The sequence below is a fragment of the Quercus lobata genome, chromosome 8, assembly GCF_001633185.2.
Source record: "Quercus lobata isolate SW786 chromosome 8, ValleyOak3.0 Primary Assembly, whole genome shotgun sequence".
Classification (NCBI taxonomy): Eukaryota; Viridiplantae; Streptophyta; class Magnoliopsida; order Fagales; family Fagaceae; genus Quercus; species Quercus lobata.
The window spans coordinates 53,616,542-53,639,113 of NC_044911.1; the positions used below are offsets into that span (position 1 = coordinate 53,616,542).

The 22,572-nt window shown below is 32.9% G+C and overlaps 1 protein-coding gene across 2 annotated transcripts; it reads right to left on the reverse strand.

Annotated features, from left to right (window-relative positions):
• Positions 1-16,267: 16,267 nt before the first annotated feature.
• Positions 16,268-21,971, reverse strand: LOC115955405 (glycine-rich RNA-binding protein RZ1C-like). Of its 2 annotated transcripts, none has more exons than XM_031073522.1 (4): positions 21,717-21,971; positions 21,454-21,591; positions 16,940-17,436; positions 16,268-16,708 (listed from the first exon to the last, which is right to left on the reverse strand). In XM_031073522.1, exons 2-4 carry the CDS (start codon positions 21,562-21,564, stop codon positions 16,471-16,473), a joined length of 846 nt encoding a protein of 281 aa, XP_030929382.1. In that variant the 5' UTR covers positions 21,565-21,591; positions 21,717-21,971; the 3' UTR covers positions 16,268-16,470. The 2 variants fall into 2 exon arrangements, with proteins under 2 accessions (XP_030929382.1, XP_030929383.1); XM_031073523.1 differs by lacking the exon at positions 21,717-21,971 and adding an exon at positions 18,480-20,443 and having other exon boundaries at positions 21,454-21,543.
• Between the last annotated feature and the right edge of the window lie 601 nt (positions 21,972-22,572).

Here is a 22,572-nt window from a genome sequence, read left to right on the forward strand (position 1 = left end):
ATTTCGGAATTGGTAAGATGATTATTTATTTAATTATTTTCCTTTATTTTTTAATAGAAATGGAATGAAAGGATGAGATTGACTATAAGATGTGCAGATGGAGTCTTCTCGTTTATCAATGAAATCCGTTGTTTAGAGAAAACAAAAGGATTCATAGTTGTTTTTTTTTTTTTTTTTTTTTTTTTTTAGGCTAGCTAAAGCCTAAAGTAATTAAGAAAGAAATAAAATAGTATATTTGTTCTTGTATACATTAACAGAAAGTTCTTAATCAGTTACTCTCAGAAAACAATGAAATAATGGTTCCTAATCTCTCTTTTCATATTTATGGTGGACTTTGCTATAAATTTAATGAGTGGATCACATTATGAATGTAAGAAGACAAAGCATGTACTTCAGAATTACTCTGTATTAATAATAGAGTCATACTAATGAGTATCCTTAAGGCATTGGTTAATAATTCATTTTAAGAAAGTTTTTACAACACTTTTATGAGAAATGAAAAAAGCTGTCAAAACATTAATTGATTTTTTTTTTTTTCCATTAAAACTTTCTTTAAATGGATTGGGCATTCGTTAGAATTTCCCTTAATAATAAAAAAATTGTTTACTCATTGGTTTTTATTGCTTACATTGATTAGAGCCTTTCTAAATTAATTACCCTACTTATCCAAAAAAATACTCTAAATTAACTTATCTTTGTTAGTGATTTTATTTTGAGTGATATTATATTATACAAATTTTACTAAATAAAGTTAGAAATGGATGTCACCAAAAAAAAATTCAAACATTCATTTATGAGATAATTGAAATCCATCCATTACATTCATTGACAAATCAGTTTGCAAAATCTATATGGTAAAGTTTCTAGTAGGATTAGGAGAGTTAGTGATATATATCCAGGACTAGATAAGGACAATGACATTCAGCAAGAAAGATATATCAGCTTTTTTTTTTTGGCAAGTTTTTAATTTTTTTTTCTTTCTTTCTTGGGGTTTGTAGATAGGTTATTGCTTCAAAATATTGAAAAGTCCCGTGATTTTGATAAGAAGACCTAATAGATACTTTCCCCCTTCGATCTTCTCTCTGTTAGGATTTAGGAGCATATCACTCAATATGTAATTTCTGCCACGTGTAAAAGGTGGCTCAATTATAAATAATATAGGCCAATTCAAAAATGTCACCTAAGAAATTAAAAGCAAACTCAACAATTCTAAGTTGTAATGGATAATCGGTTCTAGTTCAATTGGTAAAATTTTTTGTTATTAAGTCAAAAATCTAGAGATATATTTTTAAAAATTTTTCTATGTCACACTAAAACTAGAGCATTCTCATCCGATTCCATCTAGTCCTTTAAACGGATGAAATGCAAAATACATAACCATGTTCATAAAAAACAATAAGCTACAATCATTGTCTAAAAATAGATACTATAGTTGATTTTACTGTTTTTTATGAATATGGTTATGTATTTTGCATTTCATCCCATTTTAAAGGACTAGATGGAATTGGATGAGAATGCAAAATACATAACCATGTCCATAAAAAAACAGTAAAATCAACGATAGTAGCTTATGCATTTACCTTTTTTTCCCCTTTTTTTTATTAATTTTTTTTCTCTCTCTCTTTTGTCTTTTACTTGTGGGGTGTTAAAAATATTCTTCTAATATGATGATTATAAAATGAAGAATGAAATTTCCAACCATCTCCCTCTCCTCTCCTTTCCTTCCTCTCTATCCAAACATAGGGAAAAAAAATATATAAATTTCCCATTATAAATGTCGTGCAACCAAAATATTGAATAATTGTTGCAAAGAAATAGCAATTCTAATACGGATCTATCACTGTGTGTTAAACATGCCCACATACTTTAATTTGGAGTTGTCGAGATAAATCCTCATCTATGTGTGAATTAAATTAAATATAACTCAAGCAACAAAAAAAAAATAGAAATCTACGAAAGCGAAAAAAAACCAACCAAGAAGAACACCAAGAAATTACATGGAAAACCCTCTAGAGTAAAGGGAAAAACCACGGGGCAAATCCGATCAATCCACTATAATAAAATAGAGATCATAACACTCAAGTTATACCCAAAACTTGAGTTCACAATAAATTGGTAAAATACAATAATATCTATATGAACAAATACAACCTCACCACAAAATCTAATAGCAAGATCTTCCACTTTAAATACTTCAACTCTGTGATTATAGCACCTAAATAATCGTCCTAAAGAAAACCCCCAATTTATCTTCCTTGTGTGTCTTGAGTAAAAAAAAAACTCAAAAAAAAAAAATCGCCTTTTCTTTTTTTCCCTCAGTACCACACAAAATACTAATATTTTTCTTTTAGTCGGCTTCAAAACTGTGTTTCACTCTTCAGTCTCTCTAAGGGGCCATTTGGTATAGGAGTTTAAACAAATGTTTCTAGTTTTTAAATAACATTACATGTATTTTTGCACACTTTTTCACCCACATATATTTTCAAAAAATACAAACAACATCACTAGAACAATGTTACCAAACAACCCCTAAATCTCGCTATCTACGAGTTTCGTACAAAGCTTTATATAAAAGCTTTCAAGCCACCTGACACTCCTATTATAATTAGGAATAGGAGTTTTATTCATGCAAGCTAACTATTCCTTTTTCTATTACAATTAGAAGTCTTCAATGCTTGCATTCTCAATTGGGCTGGACTCTTGGTGCAGCCGTGCACCCCAACAGGAGTGACCTTAATAAACATGGAATTACCCGAAATTGTACTTCCAAGATATATAGAAGATCGATCAACTTGATAAAGGAATCTATTCGTTATTATGATTGTTACTTAGAAAAGTCAGTTGCCTCTTATAACTAGCGACAACGACATTTGGAGACTTATAAGTCAGATTTATTGGGCATTGACTTTACTATGATCCTATCACTCTCGATCGATCTGAAAAAACAACATGCATAACCGTAATGAATTCTTAACGTAAGAAATTTTTATTTTTAGGAGTTTCTGTTTATAAGCAATTACAAATTCATGGGAAGAACCAATATTTGGTCATGACTAGAAAAAGCAGATTACTTCACCAATTTGCATACTTAAGGAAAACCTTTTAGCACAGCACGACAATGGAATTGATTTGATGATGTTGTCGTGAAAAACTTCGCTTCCACTCATGTCATGTGACAAATCGGCGATGAAATGTCAGAAGAACACTTGCGAGTTTGGTGTATATTGGTGTTTGAGCAAAAACAAATTAATTTTTTTTTAAGCTTGGTTTATCGTAATATTAATTGCAGGCAATTTGAAGTGATGGTTCAAGGTTACAATTTGAAATGAAAAATGGAGCGAAAAATGGGGCGAAAATATATGGCTAAGATTCCTAAAAAACCAAGTTCTAAATTTTGATTCTAAGTTATCTCCAATGTCTTCTCAAAAATAAATAAATAAATCAAAATCCAAATAAAAGTTATCTCAAATGCCATTGATTAGAAGTAATCTAATTCAAAAGGAATTGTTTTCCTTTCTAAGCAAACTAATTTAAAGTGAGCCAATTCAAAGTAAATTGAAGCAAATCATAGCGTGGTCATCTTACTTACACCAAATTAATTGAAAGCAAACATGATTCAAATCAAACAGAGTAAACAGCTTAATACTTGACTCAAACTTAAATTAACTTGATCACATAATACAAGGAAAACACTTTTACAAGCATAAATTCTTGGGCAAACCCTAAAAACTAGAAGATCTCATAAGAAACGAATTACTACTGATTTCTGAAACAATCTCAATAAATTCTCTGGTGTGCTCTTGTTTTGTAAAATAACTAAATAAGCCTCTATTTATACTTGAGATTTCAGCGATTATGGTTAATTATGCTTTTCACATGTTGTTTATTTATTATGACTTATGCCATAACTTATTCACGTGTCAAGTTGTGAGTGATGAAATTGTGAACCCACCACTTTATTTCAATCATTCAAAACTCATCACATGAATAAATTGTAGCAAAAATTATACTACTTATTGTGGCCCTAAACTTTTTGTTCTTGAATTATTGGGGTTGGTTCCATGATTCCTTCTAACTACTTCAATATTCACCATGCCACATCACACATATCAGCATCCTAGGTGTTGCTTATGACTTTAATTATTTTATCAGGACTGCCACATAAATTTTACTTTTCCAATTGTATTTGTATGCTTCTTGCTGAGCTAGTTGTCACGTTCCGAGAGAATTTTATTTTAGTTCCAACACCTTTACTGGCATTAATTCAGGTTCAACCCTTGGCTTGTCCTGTGGGAAGAGACACCTTCCAAAACATGTGTCTTTTGCTAGTGCCCCATATTAAATTAATGCTCATATGCAAGGTTGACCACGGGCACATCATTTACCCTCTGGCCTTTATTTGTTGCTAGAAACATCGATTGCATGCAATTAAATGAAAGGAGTTATTATTACAATTTTACATGCTGCAAATGCTGAAATGCACATCTATCCGGACTCTGAAGCACTTTGGTCAGCAAAAATGGCAAAATACCCCTTTCGTCCAAAAGTTCCAACAAAATATCCCTGTTTTGAAATTATTTAGGAAAATGTCTCTATTTTGAAACTCGATTTGACAAAAATCGAGTTAGTTGAAAAAAATTACATGGAACTCGAGTTCCATATAGTTTTTTTTTTTTTTTTTTTTTTTTTTTTTTTTTTTTTTTTTTTTTTTGATTGCCTCTAACTCGATTGTCTAAAAATCGAGTTTTTCATTGAAGCTCGATTTTTAGAAAATCAAGTTTAAAACGGATGCATTTTTATAAATAGTTTCATAACAGGGGCATTTTGTTACATGTTTTGCACGAAATAGATATATCCTCATTTTGGCCCACTTTGGTCTCAATTTTAAGACCGACTTTGGTCCAAAACAGATTTTGGGGGTGTTACAGAATTTTATAACATGTAGCCAGTTTGGCCATTTAAATGGTTTGAAATTGTTTTTGTTAAAATAAATGGAAGAACTAGAAAATAATGTAGCAAGTGGAAGCAAGAGAGAAGAAAGAAAATTAGTACACATGAAAGTTACGTGGCTTGGTCTGATAGCTTACATCCGCAATGTAAAGTCTTAATTTGGCCTACAATTTTACCGTATGTTGAAGTAAAGTACAAAGAACCTTAAGTAAGATATACATACAGTCTAGTGTTTAGAGTAACTGAGGTTTAAGTGTTAGATGGGTTTTACACTAAATTAGACCTCTTGGGCCTTACATCACAATAATATAAATATATAATCCATTATCTCTAACAAATATTATCTCTAACAGTTTTAATTTTTGGAATCCCAATAATTATTAAATTGTACCAAGCACTATGAAAAAGTTTTTAGATTACAAGATTCAAACACCCATTAAAAATTAATGTTCATTTGCAAAGATAGAAGAATCAATAGAGACTTGGTTTTGACATCCGTAGGACCGTAGATTCTCTTATTCTCTATCTTCCAACAAGAATATTTATTGATAGTAAACTTTCTTTCTTTCTTTCTTTCTTTCTTTCTTTCTTTCTTTTTTAACTTAAAATGAGTAGGAAATAGGGAAGTTCCTAGCTCTCTAAAAGGGAGATCGGACAAGAGAGCAACAAGATTCTTAGGCTAAACTCTATTACTTAATATTTATGTTACTAATTTTAATAGAAATATCATGTAAATGTTTATTAAAGTTGCTCAATGTATAGAGGTGGAATTAGGTAAGATGCTTCCCTCTAGTTCAGGGAAATGCTGGGAGGGAAAGGTTGGGTGGGGGGTATCTCTACTCTCTACTCTCTAGTTGACTATTTAAAATCATATTTTGATCAGTACCAAAAAATAAAAAATAAAAAAATCTTTAAAATCCTATAGTAACCATGAAAATTAACATCTATCTATACTGTTAATAAGAAGATTCTCCACTTTCGACTAAACTTTTATGTAATTTAGAAATACTCCTAAATCCTATATTTAACAGGAAAAAAACTTGAGGACAACCCGACAAAAATATATTTCCAATTCCAATTAAAATACCTACAAAATAGGATATTCTCTTACCATCCATGTCTTCAAAACAAACTTATCCAAAAAAAAATATTAAAAAAAAAATCATGATACTAGACCCAAAAAAAGCCTCATGAGGCTAGTATGAAATATAAGGCAATGATGATGCATATATTATTACAAAAGCTGTCATGTTGCCTCTCCCAAGTCCCACCCCACCACACACGGCTTTCTTATTTTTCTCACTGATCAACTTGCATGCAAGATATAGTCTCAACTTGGAATGAAAATCCTCACAACTTGCATAGCGCATGCTAGCTCCCCCATCTTTCAGCCAAAATTTTGTGGGGAGGGCACATATATTCACATTTATTGTAGTCAATACTTCAGTTCCTCAAACACTATGCTTCTCTGTCAATAAACATGCATCTAATAATGTGGTGCATGTATATAGGCATGTATGGTTTCCTTTGTGTTTGATCCAAGTCAAGGTACAGCTTGCAGTAAATATGTTACAACTAGTATCAGTATGGTATGTATACACTTGGTGAAGGTACATATAAAGATGGTTATAATCTAGCTTTACTCGATGCCCTTTGTCTAGTTTTAGAGATTAGTATATTTGGATATTAGTTCTCCCTCTCCAATTGTAACGTGACAGGAGTTTTGCTTAGATATATGTGTGTATACATTACATATAAAATAAGATAGGAAGCAGATCATCATATATTATTAATTCAAACAGTTGTTCGCACAAGTTGAAACTTTAAAAAAAAAAAAAAGCATCTTCTCTCATCATATATACCTGCATATATATTAATGGAGATTGGAGGGGCCATGTAGCTCATGATTTTTGTTTTTAAGTAAATTAAAAAGGGTTTCCAGAAAATGGAGAAATAATTAACGACAAGAAAGTAGAAGAATGAAAAGAATGCGTAACATAGTAATTTCCTACTGATGACTCGATGACAATTAGAGCCTCTTTGGGGTGTGAAGCAAGTTTCATCTTATTTGAGTTTTTAACTTCTGTTTGGTACTATTTATAGGTCTCATTGCACTTTTTGGTATTATTCATAAGTTTCATTCAACAAAAAGTTTTCGATTTCAATTAAATAACTTGTTCCCAAATAAACCCTTAATATTTGTCATCTGATCATAACCAGAAAACGACATGTCAATTGGTTTGTAAATATGAATAGTTAGGCTTGAAAGACTTCTAGTTAAAGAGGTTGTGGAAAATTCTTTTGGCACTCAATTAATACACACTTTTCTTTTCTTTTTTTCTTGTCTTTTTTAGTGTGCCACGTTTATCTAATCTAAATTGTTCATCTATCATTCTAGATGCTTCTTCACAATATGATGTTGTTTTAGTGTTTTAAATTTCTTAGATTACAAAATCTAGAAAACTAATATAAACTTTTTTTTAAGTTTTGAAATTGATTTGGTTTTCAAATTGATGGACGAATACGTAGAAAATAAAACAAAACAAAAATATTTAACAAAATTTAAGTAAGCTACTCCTCTTGGAAATCTGGATTTTTGTGGAAATGTAAGCTACATTATTTGACTTTTGTAGTTATGAATAGTCAATATTAGGTTTCATAATTTCTCAAAAAAAAAAAAAAAAAATATTAGGTTTCATAATGTTCACTTCTTTTTGATAATGATTGAATAAAAATTTATTAAAACAGTTATTTTGGATTTTTGTATTTATATATTTTTAATATTGAATGTATAACAATTTAGTTTTTAATTTTATATATTTCTTTTTCTTCAGCTTCCATTAACGAAATGAGTCAAATTTCAAACTGCAAAATTATCAGTTTATCAAAGAGCACTTCTTCTTCACGACTTCGATTGATAGTGTGTTTATCATTTTTAAACTAGCTGAATAGGCCAAGCTTTGCTCAAAGAAGATAATTAGGTTATTCTGAGTTATGGCATTTCATGCATCACCAAGACAGTTACCGCTAAGCACTAAACTAAATGATTGTAATATAAGAGGTCTGGTTGATGTGACTTGTTCCCATAAAAAAAAAAAATAAAAAATAAAAAATAAAAAATAAAAAAATAAAAAAAAATTCTCTAAACTAATTTGAAGAAAAACTTTTCAAATTTTTTATATATCTCTTTTTTTTGGTGAATTTTTCATATTTTTCTTTTTTCGTTCAAATTGGATATTATTTATTATTCGATCAATAAACTTATTTTTTATACACAATTTTAAATCATAAAAATTTGAAATTTTAACATTTGTTTGATGAGATAGCATTTGATATTTGATCTTCTTGAAATTTTACATGCATGAAGAATATAATAAAAACATGCAATCTAACGGTTAAATTTTCAAAATTCACATTCAATATAGAGATATATAGGGAGTTTGTAAAGTTTCTCTCCAAACTAGTTTGGAGAGAAACTTTTCAAACTTCTCATATATCTCTTATTTTGTGTGAATTTTGAAAATCTAACTGTTGAATTTTATGTTCCTTATGTTCTTAACATAAATATCAAATTTCGTTTAAATTGGATATTTTTTATTATTCAATCAATAAACTTATTTTTTATACACAATTTTAGATCATAAAAATTTGAAATTTTAACATTTGTTTGATGAGATAACAATTGATCTTTGATCTTCTTGAAATTTTACATGCATGAAGAATATAATAAGAACATGTCATCTAACGGTTAAATTTTCAAAATTCACACTCAATATAGAGATATATAGGGATGCCCAGGAAAGCGATACATACTTAGAAAAAACAAATAGAATTTTTATTTTTTGAGAAGAAAAAAACAAAGAGACTTGGATGGGGATACCCAGGAACGATAAATTATACGTATAAAATGTTAGTTGGTCTAAATATTAATTTGGAGATTAACGTAAATAAATAAAGAATTAATAAAGAGAGGAAGGGAATCTAGAGAGTGGAGATACAGTGATATATATATATATATATATATAACTTTAAAAATAAAAATAAAAATAAACTGTGTTAACTTTCTTTTTCTTTTTTTGAGGGGAAACCTGTGTTAACTTAATTAACATTATCCTCCTTTTATTTCTTAAAAAAATATGAAACCAAAAAAAAACTGAATCTAACCAGAAAATAAATTTTTTAATTTGGTACCGGTGATTTTTTTTTCTCACGTGTAAGTTTAGTTTCTAATTTTTTAATTAAAAATATGCCATGTCATTAAAAAAAAAAAATCAAGTCATTATTCCGTTAGTCACGTGAGTAACACCGTTAACAACCGTTAGTAAAATGACCAAATCAACTCAGTTTTAAAACTTAAGGGATTAATTGTACTCGCTTCAAAATTGAGGGACCAATTACACACTCAGAGTAAACTTCAGGGACCAATAATATAGTTTCACCAAAAAAAAAATTGTTGATTTTTTGAACTAGTTTCTCGGCGGCAACATATGATTTATTAGCAATTGCATACGTGAATGAGACCTTGCAAGAGGCACAAAACGATACAGAGCTCCCTGATGATAGGCTAGCCAGCCCTTCATGACTTTGACCCATTATATTATTATCTCTTTTCGCTTATAGATTCCAATCAGTCGAAGTTACTGTGAAACTTATTAAAGTATTCACGAAATAAAATACTTGTTAGTAAGGTTTTAATACTACTTTTATAAGATATATAAAAAATTGTCAAACAAATTAGTTGTTTTTTTCACTGATTGATAGGCTAGCCAGCCCTTCATGACTTTGACCCATTATATTATTATCTCTTTTCACTTATAGATTCCAATCAGTCGAAGTTACTGTAAAACTTATTAAAGTATTCACGAAATAAAAAACTTGTTAGTAAGGTTTTAATACTACTTTTATTAGATATATAAAAAATTGTCAAACAAATTAGTTGTTTTTTTCACTGATTGATAGGCTAGCCAGCCCTTCATGACTTTGACCCATTATATTATTATCTCTTTTCACTTACAGATTCCAATCAGTCGAAGTTACTGTGAAACTTATTAAAGTATTCACGAAATCAAATACTTGTTAGTAAGGTTTTAATACTACTTTTATAAAGTAAAGTATTCAGTCGAAGTTACTGATTCCCGGATAGGCTAGCCAGCCCTTGAGGTCTTTGTCCCGATATATAATAATAGTTGAAGATATTTTAAAACTTATTAAAGTATCCACTCAATAAAGAAGTTTTTAAGGCATTTATTAATACTCTATTTTTATTTAAAAAAAATAATACAACTTTTATAGAAAATATATTTTAAAAAAATTGTCAAACAAATCAGTAGCTATTTTTCTTTCTAAAATTTTTCAAAAAATATTTCTTAAACAAATGCCCTTAAAACATCCGACCATCAACAATATTAAATTGCAAATAATATTGTTTTTGTCTTTAAGTTCCTGGTTTAATTTAATCAGAAATATTGTCAAACCCTGACTTTCAAAGCATCCAGAAGACGCCCACAAAATTAATTTACACTCAGTTTGGTTGGGATTTTATAGAATATAGTTGGTCATAATTGTACCCAAAAAAAAAATTTATAAAAGTAACGAAAATGTCATGAATCTCTCTCCAATTCAACGGTATGAAAGATGAATTTTATAATAACAATACTACTCCCTGGGAAGTCGGCAACGTGCATTTTGATTTAAGCGTCGCTGTTGCCGTTACCACTCTCTTACTATATGATTTATTTGTTTGGGTCAACGCCTCTCTCTCTCTCTAGAAAATGAGAGCGTCATCTGTTAGTAATAATAAAATGTCATCAGGGGCCACACTACGTAGGCCATACATTTTGCCTACTTGCACAAGGCAGCCAAAGTTCACACTATCATATTGACATTGCTAACTGTGACATCTCACATCTTTGAATATTCTTCTTTTTTTTAGGTAAGAAAATTCTATGTTTATATTGTAATTTGCAACGTAACTTTCATGCTAAACACACACACATAAAGTGACAAATATTGTATCGAACATATTTACAAAAAAAAAATGTATAATATTTTTCATTTTTACAAATATATATAATATTTATCACTTTTTTAAGTATTTAGAATGTAAGTTTACATTGCAAATAAATAATAAGAGAAAAAAGAGGTGGGATCTAAGAATTGTTAGTTCCAATCATATCTAGTCTCGAAACCTAAAAATATGATAACATTATTACCTAATTATTGCTTGATCTTCTGAATATTTTACTATAAGAGAATAAGAATCATTTTCATACTAATTTTGTAAAAGAAAATTCATCAGGGAAAAGCATTTGGACAGAATCCTTGATGTCAATTTTAAGATCTTAGCTTTTTTCTTTTGCTTTTTGTAAGGACACGATTCGTGGCGGACCGTAACAGTGTCGGATTCGCACGTGAAAAGGCCCTAACAATATCATTTGTAGAGCGTGGGTTTGGAAGGCTAGGCCTTGATCGACAGGCGGTGGGTTTTTCGTGGTGTTCGTACAAGTTTAAGTTTTCCTTCACCCTTGGAGTCTTTCTCCTGGAGGTGGGTTGGGAGGCTCTGGTTTTTGGCCATTTTTCCCCACCCCTCTTTAGGTTACTTATTTTTCCTTTTATATTTGTCTGCGTTCATTGTCCTTCGTCCACGTATAGGGTCAACCTTTCCAAGATTGATACTTGTCCCATCAGCCCATATTCAAAGTCGTTGGGGGTGGTTGTAAAAACCAAAGAATGCGGCTCTGTCAGGTTCAGAGCATTGAATGGCAGTAAGGGCAACTTTCCCCGGATATTTTAGATCTTTCTTCCAAGTTTCAGTCCTATACCGTTTTTACCCCTCTTTCAGGGGGGGACTTTGGGTCTGCCGAGGACTGAGCTGTCCTCGGCGGTATCCATAGGCTATTTTGTCGAGCTTGGGCCATAGCCTTCCTCGACTTGGGCCTTTGGATTCTCCCCGGGTAGATACGCCTGGCCCATAAATCATTTGGGCCCCACACTTTTTAATCCCATTAATTAAGTAATTAATTAAAAGGTGTAATTTTCAGAGTCTCTATGATAAGGTGGACAGAATTTGACATTTGCAACCCCAAAAAAATAAAAAGTGAAAAGAGAGATTCTTTTCATTATACCTTCCTTCCTAACTAAAACAATTTGTTGGAATTCCACTCACATAGTCATAAAAGATTGCAACACTTCATCTTTTTGGCAATAAAGCCAAAGTTTTATTTCCACACATTTCTCTTTCTCATTATGCATGAACTCTTGCTAGTCAACAACCCAACAGTTCGGGCATCCTTAAATTAATCAGTCTTCTTTAAAAGCCATGGATGACATGACAAAGTAAGTCAAGCACTCAAATTGTATTTTCATTGTTCCCACGCAAGCAATAAATCTCAGTGATCGTGTTCACATAAAAAAGAACAAGGAGCAAAGACAAAGAAACAGCCCACGCGCATTTTCACAATCTTCATTGAAATTCAATTAATGGATTATTAATAGTCAATACTTTGAGTCGAAAGGTATACTCTGTTTAGTTCCATTCTAGGTGCCGTAAAGAGAGAACCATTAGAAAGTTGAAGACGAAATATATTTATGACCTTTCCATGAATATGATTTGGATAATATTTGCAAATTATGTGTATTCAAATCAAGTCAAGCTGTGGAATTATATGTAAACCCTATACACGTGTTTTGATTTTTGATCAACCTATTTGACTATCTAATCTAATATTAATAGAAAAACATATTCGGGGCTATTACTTCTAAGACCATAAACTAATCTACAATTTTTGCTACAACTATTCATATGACTATAGTCTATACACATGTTTTGATTTTTGATCAGCTTATTTAACTGCCTAATATTAATAGAAAAATAGATTCGAGACTATTAGTTCTAGGATCAAAAACTAATTTACAACTTTTGCAATAACTATCCATACGATAGATTGTAACTAACAACTTGTCACTTTTATATGAACTACTACTCACAGTTAAACACACAAATAATTGTGAAAAAATTTGTAAGTTAGTTTGTGTTCCTAAAATTTTTGCATCGTATATGCATAAGACCAGTGACATACAAAATTCCATAAATATCATGATTGGTATATGATACAAATGATTTTAATGATAAAAGTATCATATATATTAAAATAATGTTTACCAATTACAACTTCCCAACTCACCTAATAAAACAAATTTGTAAGATTTTCCCTTTGACATTGCTGATATATTATCTGAGTTCTGACCAACATTAAGTGCAGAATGTGAATATATGACTGAGTTCAACTGGCTCTAATTCAATTATGAGTTTATGACGTAAAGACGATATAAACATTACGACATGAACATGATTACTCTTTTTCAATATAGTAGTACTAGGAACACATAAATTGGAACAATTTTATACCATAATTCGTCACGTAGTGAATTGTAATTGGTAAAAGTGTGTTCCCACATGGTCCATCATCACATTTTTTTCAATCATAACTCACCACATGACGAGTTGTGGCACAAAATTATTCTAATTTATGTGTCTCTAACCCTACTTTTTTTAAGTAATAACAATAATTTGCAATCAAGAATAAATAAAAATCATAAATGATTAGACTATATTAATTGAAGAATTCTCTTTTGAGGTGAGCTTGTGGGGCCCTTTTTTAGGATAGTCCCCCCTAGACTAAACTCAGCATTAAGTCTTGGGTTGCTAAAAAAAAAGGCATGGAGTGAATAAAATGTTGAATGGGTGAACTCACTGAACTGGACTCAGTTTACCACGCCCTACTTGGGCCGTTATACCAAATCGATCTGTGCACAAGTCACAAAGAACTCCAAAAGATAAATATAGGACAAATATAAATAACATGTACACAATATTTTATGAAAGTCAAGAGAGAACAGTAATGTAAACAAGTGTAAAATACTTCAATGAGTTTTATTTAATTAAGTCAAGTATTTGAGTACATTAAGCCCTTTTCAAAAGATACTCCACAAAGCCCATAAGTCTCAAAGGTCACAGATTTAGTTAGCCCCTTTTTGGATTCACAAGGCTTGTGAGATTTGAGCCCTTGGATCAACGTAGCTCCTTGAATATCACCAAAAGACTTTTTACAATGTTTTCTTTCTCCATGTGAACTTGACCTAAGTTTTAAAACCCCTTTGGTACTTTCTAAGTTCTTTTCTCTTTATTGTGTATATTATCTTTCTTCTTTTTTTTGCTTCTTAACTTGTTCTTCGAGTGACTGCCTTCTCCTTTTATATTGGTCTTGGAAGGCTTGAAATTACCATTTGCGCTCCCCTACCTTGGTATTAGAGTTAGTCTCTTTGATCTAAAACTTGGTGGCTGTTCTTTCCTCTTACTTTGTCTTTTTGGGAACCCATGTCTAAAAGTGTCATGGTTGTTTTTCCCTTCATAGAAGGCATCTTCTAAGGTTAGTCAGATCCCTTTTGAGGTTAATGAGGTAGAACTTATTTTCAAAGCTTTAAAAGGGACACTGAGAAGGTTCTCTTGTCTTGATTGTGGAGGGAATGTGCAAACTGGCACAGTGAGGAGGAAGTATATCGTAAGTTAAGATGCGTTTGAAGAAAGTTGCAAAGTAGCATCTCGAGTTTCATAAACTCGATTTCAATCTAAAACTCGAGAGTTAAAAACTCGATTCCCACTTGGTGAGTTGTCAGTATAATGCCACATAGATCTCGAGTCTAAAAGACTCGATTTTGTACTTGAAGAACATCAAATCAGAAGAAGAACAAAGGAAGAACGATTTGAAGAGGCTGAAGAGGCATAATCTGATCTGAAGAGGAAGAACGAAGAGGCGATTTGAAGAGGCACGATCTAATCTGAAGAACAAAAAGACAATTTGAAGAGGCATGATCTGGTCTTTAGATCTACCGTCGAAGAACAAAGAAGAAGGAAAAATGATCTGACAAAGATGAAGAAACCCAGCAGATGAAGAAAACCAGGAAGATGAAGAAACCCAGAACGAAGAACAACGAAGAACATAGATGATGAACACTGGGTCTGAAAATGGTGAAATTCGAGTCTTTAAAACTCGAGTTCCACGTGGATTTAGCTACCAGCCCTTGCAAATCGAGACTTAAAAACTCGATTTTTATCTTATAACTCGAATTTTAGACACTCGAGATACTATTTTTCAACATTGTTTTGCAATGTGACAACTAACTAAATTTTTGGATATTTAATGTTATTTGGAAAAAAAATGCCTTGATTGTGGATTTTCCTAGTTGGGCCTTTTCTTGAAAATAGTATAGATTCTTCTTCAAGATTGATGAACTCGGAAAGTCTTTAAGCACCCTTCCTCTTTTCCCATGTTTTCTCTGGCCGAGATTCCTCGAACTCTTCACGTTGAATTTCGAACTTCAAAACCTACTGAGGGCATCATAAGTTCCTTTCATCTTTTCCTCTTCTCCAAGGAACTCAATTGTGATGGGCTTTTCCAGGGTTCCCTCCGTTTTCTTGATGGGCTTTTCTCGAGGACCCCTTTCTTGATCTGCTTCTGGAACAAAGCTTTTCATCACTTATTTGCTTTCTTTTGACATTGGGCCTTATTATCACTCCATCCTTTACTTCCCTAACTGAATTCTTCTTCTTTTTGCAGGAACACATATTAAGCCTTGGGTCCTTTGATTCCTTCAGGCCCATAGTCTAGTCCCTCAGACTGGGCTTTTTGTAGGAACACAAAACTTCGATTTATTCTCCTACTCCTTATAATTAATTAATAGGAATATGTTGATTACAAACCCTCCTGCAAATCTTCTCCTGTACACTAGTGACTAACAGACGCAAGAAATTGCCGTAGACAACATAATATATATACCAAAGGGAAATTTGCCGTGAAAGCCCCATGATTGACCAAAATTTTACCTTCCTCCATTTCATTACTATATATTCTTTCTTCTTATTTTCTCATTTCCTTTCTTTTTACGATAAGTAAAATATTTTATTAATAAATTAGAATGCAAATACAGGACCTATATATACTAGGATTACATCACAACTAAGCTTGGAGATTGCATAGATTTAACAGCACTAATAAATTAGAAACAGCAAATAATTCTGTTGCTTATGTCCACTCAAGTAAAATTTTGAGGAATTGTCGTTTCAGATCTGGAATATCCCATTCACCTCCCTAGGTTCTAGCATTTATTTCCCTCCCAATGCACCACTTTCCATATTTCGGTTTTGACAGACAGTTGAGAACTGAAAAGCTCCCCGAAGTTGTTTACCTCTCATATCTTAAAGATCTGATAACAGTTTTCCCTTTCACATATTTGAAAGATCTCATTTAGTGCTTTTGCCTAATCAAAAATGGAGAATGGACATTAAGCATTCATGAAGTTTTATACAGGGGAAAAGGATGTTTATCGGACAAAAGCCAAGATAAAAGTAAATGCATTAAACCATTGGTTCATCCCAATTGCGACATTCTACATAACTGAAAACCAAGCACCTACCAGAGTTTATACACCTAAAAGTTCCAAAAGAAAAATAACTACGAACATTTAGTAGCGGTCAATGGAAGATGGGTGCCCAGCCCTGTCAGTGCGGTCATAAGGACCCGACCTGTTCCTGTAACTTCTTCCCTCATTCCGTGCTGGTCCTCCATTTCCATACCTATTGCCACCCCCTCTTGGGCCACCATCCCTATCATAGGCTCTGTCCTTGCCATAACCATTCTGGGGATAACGATCTGAACCTCCATACCTATCACTCGCAATGCGGTCTCCACCAGGCACATACCTGCATGGTAATAAGTTAAAAAGCATCCATATCAAGGCTCTAAATAGGATAATTGAAATCTAATGGGCATTTGTTCCACCGATGTTCACAATTAGAATATCCAAACCTATTCCAAAAATATATATAAATGGCCACCATCACCATAACAAGGACCATACAAAATGCATAAAGCACTACTTCAGTTACTGTTCTAACTGTTTTAACAATTGTCTTGTCTTAAAACTAGGATACCTGTCACCAACATGGCGATCACGGCTGCCATATTTGTTGTCTCTGCTGTCAAAACGATCCCTATCTCCATAGCGACCTCCATCATAACGGTCATCCATATAGCGATCACGTTCTCCCCCAAAACGACTCCCACGGCCACCAGCCCCTCCAAACCTAGAACGTGAAGAAAATGAACCTCCACCCCCACCGCGGTCACCACCTGTTAAAGGGCAGTCCCTCGCCCAATGACCTGGGCGCCCACACTTGAAACAATCATCTTGCCCAGTAGACCTATCTCCTCCTCCATAGCTTCCCCTGCCACTAGATGAGTAGCCTCCTCCCCTATAGCCATGGTCTAAATCCTCCCCCATTTTGGGTTGGGCCTTATTCACTGAGATAACCCGATCCCCAAGCTCCCGTCCATGCATATCCCTGATTGCATCTTCCATTCCCCGACGATCTGCAAACGTAATGAACCCAAATCCACGAGGGCGGCCTGTATCTCTTTCCAACATGATCTACATAAACAGACCGTAATGAGCTCATGCCAATTTTATGCAATTGATTTTTTAGTGCTGCTTAATGCAATTGATTGATATCAGCTGCATAAAGCAATACTAAAAATTCAGAACAACTATTTAAAGAACACAGTTGTAACAAATGATGAGCTAGCAATCAAGCCAAACATGACCTTGTGTACTACAGCTTAAGCTAAAAAATAATTTACTTAAGAAATGCATATGGACTACCCCCTCCAAAAAAGAACTGGAACTTCATAGCTATAAACCTAAAGCAAACCCTGAAGAAAAGAACTGGCACTTCATATAAGTGACCAAAGTGTCCAAGAGCCTTGTGGCCGCTTAATGGCACTACCCAGCTCTTCTCATGGGGAGAACCTAAAGCATTTCAGGCAATATCTTTTGTCAGTACTAATCCTTAAAGTTTTCAATTAATCACAAAACTGAAGAAAAGATAATGCCAATTGCAAAGGAATTGATGATTATATAAAAGAAATGGATTTGAGAATACCAACCTCAAATACAACTGGTACTGTAGATAATATATAAAAGGGCACTATGTAGAAGTATTAACACCAACTTTTAAAAGAAAGAAAAGGGCATTAAGATACAAACTTATAAGGTAAGGCTGCTCAATCTCCAACCCCATACATACATCAAGGTCAAGTCGGCGACCATAAATTCATAATAAGCTAACGGAAAAACTAGAAGACAATACAAACCCATTGAAATTGACCTAATAGCCAAAATCACTTATTTGGTTTAGTGCATGATTAGTGGTAAACCATCATGAAGCAAATCCTTTTTCTTTTCTTTTCTGATAATGGTAAACCATCAAGAAGCAATATTCAAAATACTATGAAACGATATGAAATGAAATGCAAATCTATTTCAGATTTCTAAGGGAAACAGAAATAATAAAATTTAGAATTATAATTCATCAACTAAAAATAATAGGAAATAAAGAAGTAAATTCAACAACAAGATCAGCATAAAAATTAGACAAAATGGGAAGAATCTCAAAACTAAAGCAGATAACTTACTTTTTCTTTGCCATTATGGATAAGGCAATGCAATGTGTTTCATATTGCAAAGAATTCTTAAACAAACCAGAAGAATCTGCCAGATGGTACATGTCTGTCATCTGACAATATATGAGACTCCAACCTCAAATTTTTCACAGAATCTGAGAGACCAGTTGCAGCATAAACTGGTATCTCACTTAACGCACCATGTGGTCAAGAAGTACATGTAAACACTCTAAAATTGTTACAACATCCCACTTAATCTGGTCAGAAGTCAAAGCATTCTATCGGATACGATATCCCAATCAAGAAGTCATTATTTTCAACAACAAATATCGGAACAAGAAAACAATGCGGGTACCCATCTACTGGTAACAAAAAGGAATCTCTTCCAGAACCAAACTTTTCGTGGACATCAGGCAGTGCAAATCCCCATAAAACATTTCTTGCAACTATGAGTTTTCCCAAGTACAGCATAAACAATACCTACAATAAGGATATAACCAATTGATAGTCTTCATTTGGGAGACTACGTCCTAGCTTTTTCCATAATTCTGCCACCTTCTTCAGCGGTTCTACCAGGAAAGAAAAATGATTGCAATAATCAGGCAGATACATTGTCAAAAGCGGCGCTAACTATACACCTCTTCCAACTGATAACTTGACATGGAACAAATCTAACACCAGAAAACAGAGCCTACCACTACCATAAAAACTTTCAGTCGGCATGCCAACAGAAGTACAAGATCTCTGTGCCCTTGAGTAGAATATTGGCGCAGAGTTGGAGGGAATAGATGAAATGATCTGTGATACCAGCTGTGAGTACCCAGACTCCAAACTTAAACAGATTCAGCATCCCAGGCAGTCAAAAGGAGATGCACTACACTCCAAAATTTTTGAATTCAGATAATGAATCCAGTCATCCAACCATTAATACCATGTTATAAAACATCAAGATTTAGTCTAGATGTGAATGCGTTTCAGGCACCTGAGCAGTCCAGCCGAGATCAGTAAACGAGGATGATTGTAATATGTTAAGTCAACTTACAGATAGTCTAAAGCTGCCCAGTACTAAAATGAACAAGGAAAAACTAAAATTGGTGGTTCAAGGGCTCTTGAAGAAAATGGTATAACTTAAAATGGTTTAGACAGTTAAAACAAAGGTTCAATGGATCCACACAACCCAAGACAAGCGCAAATGGCAACCATGAATTTGCCAACTAAAACCAGAGACATTAACTTAATTGTAACAGCAAATACATATGCCAAACCAAACAGAACCTCAAGAGAATAAGGCTCAAAAACAGGAACCTTGTACTCCATGAGCCCGCTGCACTAGAAGATGGGAGTATCTCATTGCCATCAAATATAGTAGCTATGTCAGAAAAACTGCAGCATTGTGTATTATGTAACTAAAGTTTCAGAATCATAGAACCATAGCAGATGCAACCTCACTCAAATTATAGTCAATATCAAAGGTGACACATCTCTTTGATTCTCTGACACAGAAATCAAACTGACATGGATCGTCATTGATTTAAATCCACAAACAAGAATAAGGACTCAGTATCCAGCTGAAAAACTTGTGTTCCTCACATAACCTTATATATTCAAGTTTTAGCCTTACTAGTGTAAGGACAGCCAATTAATAAACAAGACGTATCTCCTTTCATTCTGTCTAAAACAAAAAAGCAAAATTCTTCAAGCAAATGAATAAAGGTATCACTTGATCAAACAACTATCATTTTTCGACCTTCACAACCTCAGCCACAAAATCCAGAAAGAACATCAGTAAGCTCTTCAACAGTACTTCTCATGGTCTGCTAGATCATGTTTGTGTTGATTTGTTGGCCAGTTTTTACTCCAACTTACCCATTTCAAATTTATGAGATTATCTTATAGATCCCAACCACATTTCCAAACACTGTCTTTCATGTGAGTAGTTCCTCGGTTGACAATTTTTTTACAACAACCTGCTTAATCTAATCAAAAAATGACATTCAGGTTAAGCAACTTGAATGCAAACCACTCTGACCAGAACATCTTTAAAAAGATCCATCTACAAGATCTCAAAAGAATGTGACCACCATTACCCAAAATAATTAATATTACGAAAAGACCGAAGGAATTTTAATCTATTAGAAAAGAAAACAACAATAATATCAAAAATTAATGACAGCCACTAATAAAAGTAAGGGTAATTGCAGGCATAGGCATATGAATCATGTTTCAATTTAGTGAGAACAGGAATAAACAACCTGACATATTTTCTTAACTAACTACTCCCTAATCATTCTTCTTAAAAGCATGAACATATAAGGTTCAGAACAAGAATCAACAGGATTTAATTTCCGGCACTCGCAAATTTGATGTCCCAATGGAGTTCTTAATTTGAACTTCAAACAAAATCCATCAATTTCAAAACAAATGCTTCTAAATATATATATATATATATATATATATTTTTTAATTCAATTTCAAAAATTATTATATGATATAACTTAAATTCTTTGTTGAAAGATGTTTAAACTACTAGAACAGCGTCCATAATTTAGCTTATTCTTAAAATAGTGCTTTTGCAAGAACGCAACCTAGCTGAATTTCTTCTTGATTTGCTTAATGCCACAGGACTAATGCCTCAAACTACCTAAAAACAAATCAAACACGAGCGTAATTTTGCAGACAAGATACTTCACTTGTCAAGTCATGGCTGAGCACGACACGAAGAAACATAATACATATGCATTGGTTCATTCTAATGTGATTTAACCAATGTGAAGAATCACAAATCACTATGTTTTTATTATTATTTATATTTTTTCCAGGTTTTCACAAGCATACCAGTGTAAAGTAATACATTGTTTTTTTCCGTATTTGGCTAATAGAACACCAGACTGAAATTCCAAAACCTAGTTTTCTTTTCATTTTCCTTAATTTTCTCGGCAACCAAGCAGAGCAGGAACAGCAATGAAATGAAGAGAGAGAATCTTACCTGACATTCAACGATTTTGCCGAAGCGATCGAAAGCGTGGTGGAGCTGTCGCTCCGTGACGTTCCACGACAAACCTCCAACAAATATTCGGTTCTCTTCCTTCCCAGCCATCACTCTCTCTCACACACACACAATTTTCTGCGCACAAATAAGAAACAGTGAGTGACAATTCAAACAAAATTTTTTTTTTTTTTAAAAAAAAAACCCTAAGTTCTGTTTGTTTCCTAAGAAAAAATAAGAAAAAGAAAGGTAATAGTGCGTACCTAGGGTATGAATTTTTGTGGCAGAAAAAAATAAGAAGTGGAAGACTCGCCCTCTGTGTACCGTAATGTAAAGAAACTTTTTGGAGTATTTTGGGGTTTTGAATATGAAACCCTAGACTATACGGAGAGGACGTAGTAGATGGGTTCCGCTGTTTTCGTTGTACCTTTGAAATTTTCACTTGATTTTTGGTGATTTGGCAATTTTTAAGGTACAACCGGTGGAAAATCGAACCACAGGAATTGCAGTCTTTCCAGTTAGCTAGGTCCGTTTGTGGAGAAGGTCGGAGGTATTAGTGGGTTTAATCGCTTTTTGGGTTCTTCATCGGCCCAATTTATTTCCTCAATAGGTTGGGCCTTTTTTTGGGCATTCTTTATTTTATTGGGTACTGAAATAATATGGACTGGAAAAAAATTTAGCTAAAATATCTTCAATGCATTAGATTTTCCTATTAAATAATTTAAATTCAAAAACCTTTTCTTTTTTTTTTGAAAAAGGAAAACCAAGTTATATTGACCAATAAAATACGTAGTATCTAAGATGCAGTATCTGAGGGATTGTATGTGGACCTTCTAGCGTGGTGTGTAGCGGTTTCTACATAAATGGACAGAAAGTAGGTGTTTACTTTGCTTCGAGGGGGCTAAATATTATTTCTTGTCCAACTTTGTAGGTGATGGACAAACAACACTAATCGGACAATTGACTGAGGTGTCAAACACCTCATGTGGCTAATGGTGTTTATGAAATTTAATCCTTAAAATTTTCTTAAAATTTCTAACTTTATTTTATTTAAATATATTTTTCTCTCTCTCAAAATAAATAACAATAATTTTTTTTTCTATCTTCCATTGGCGCCTT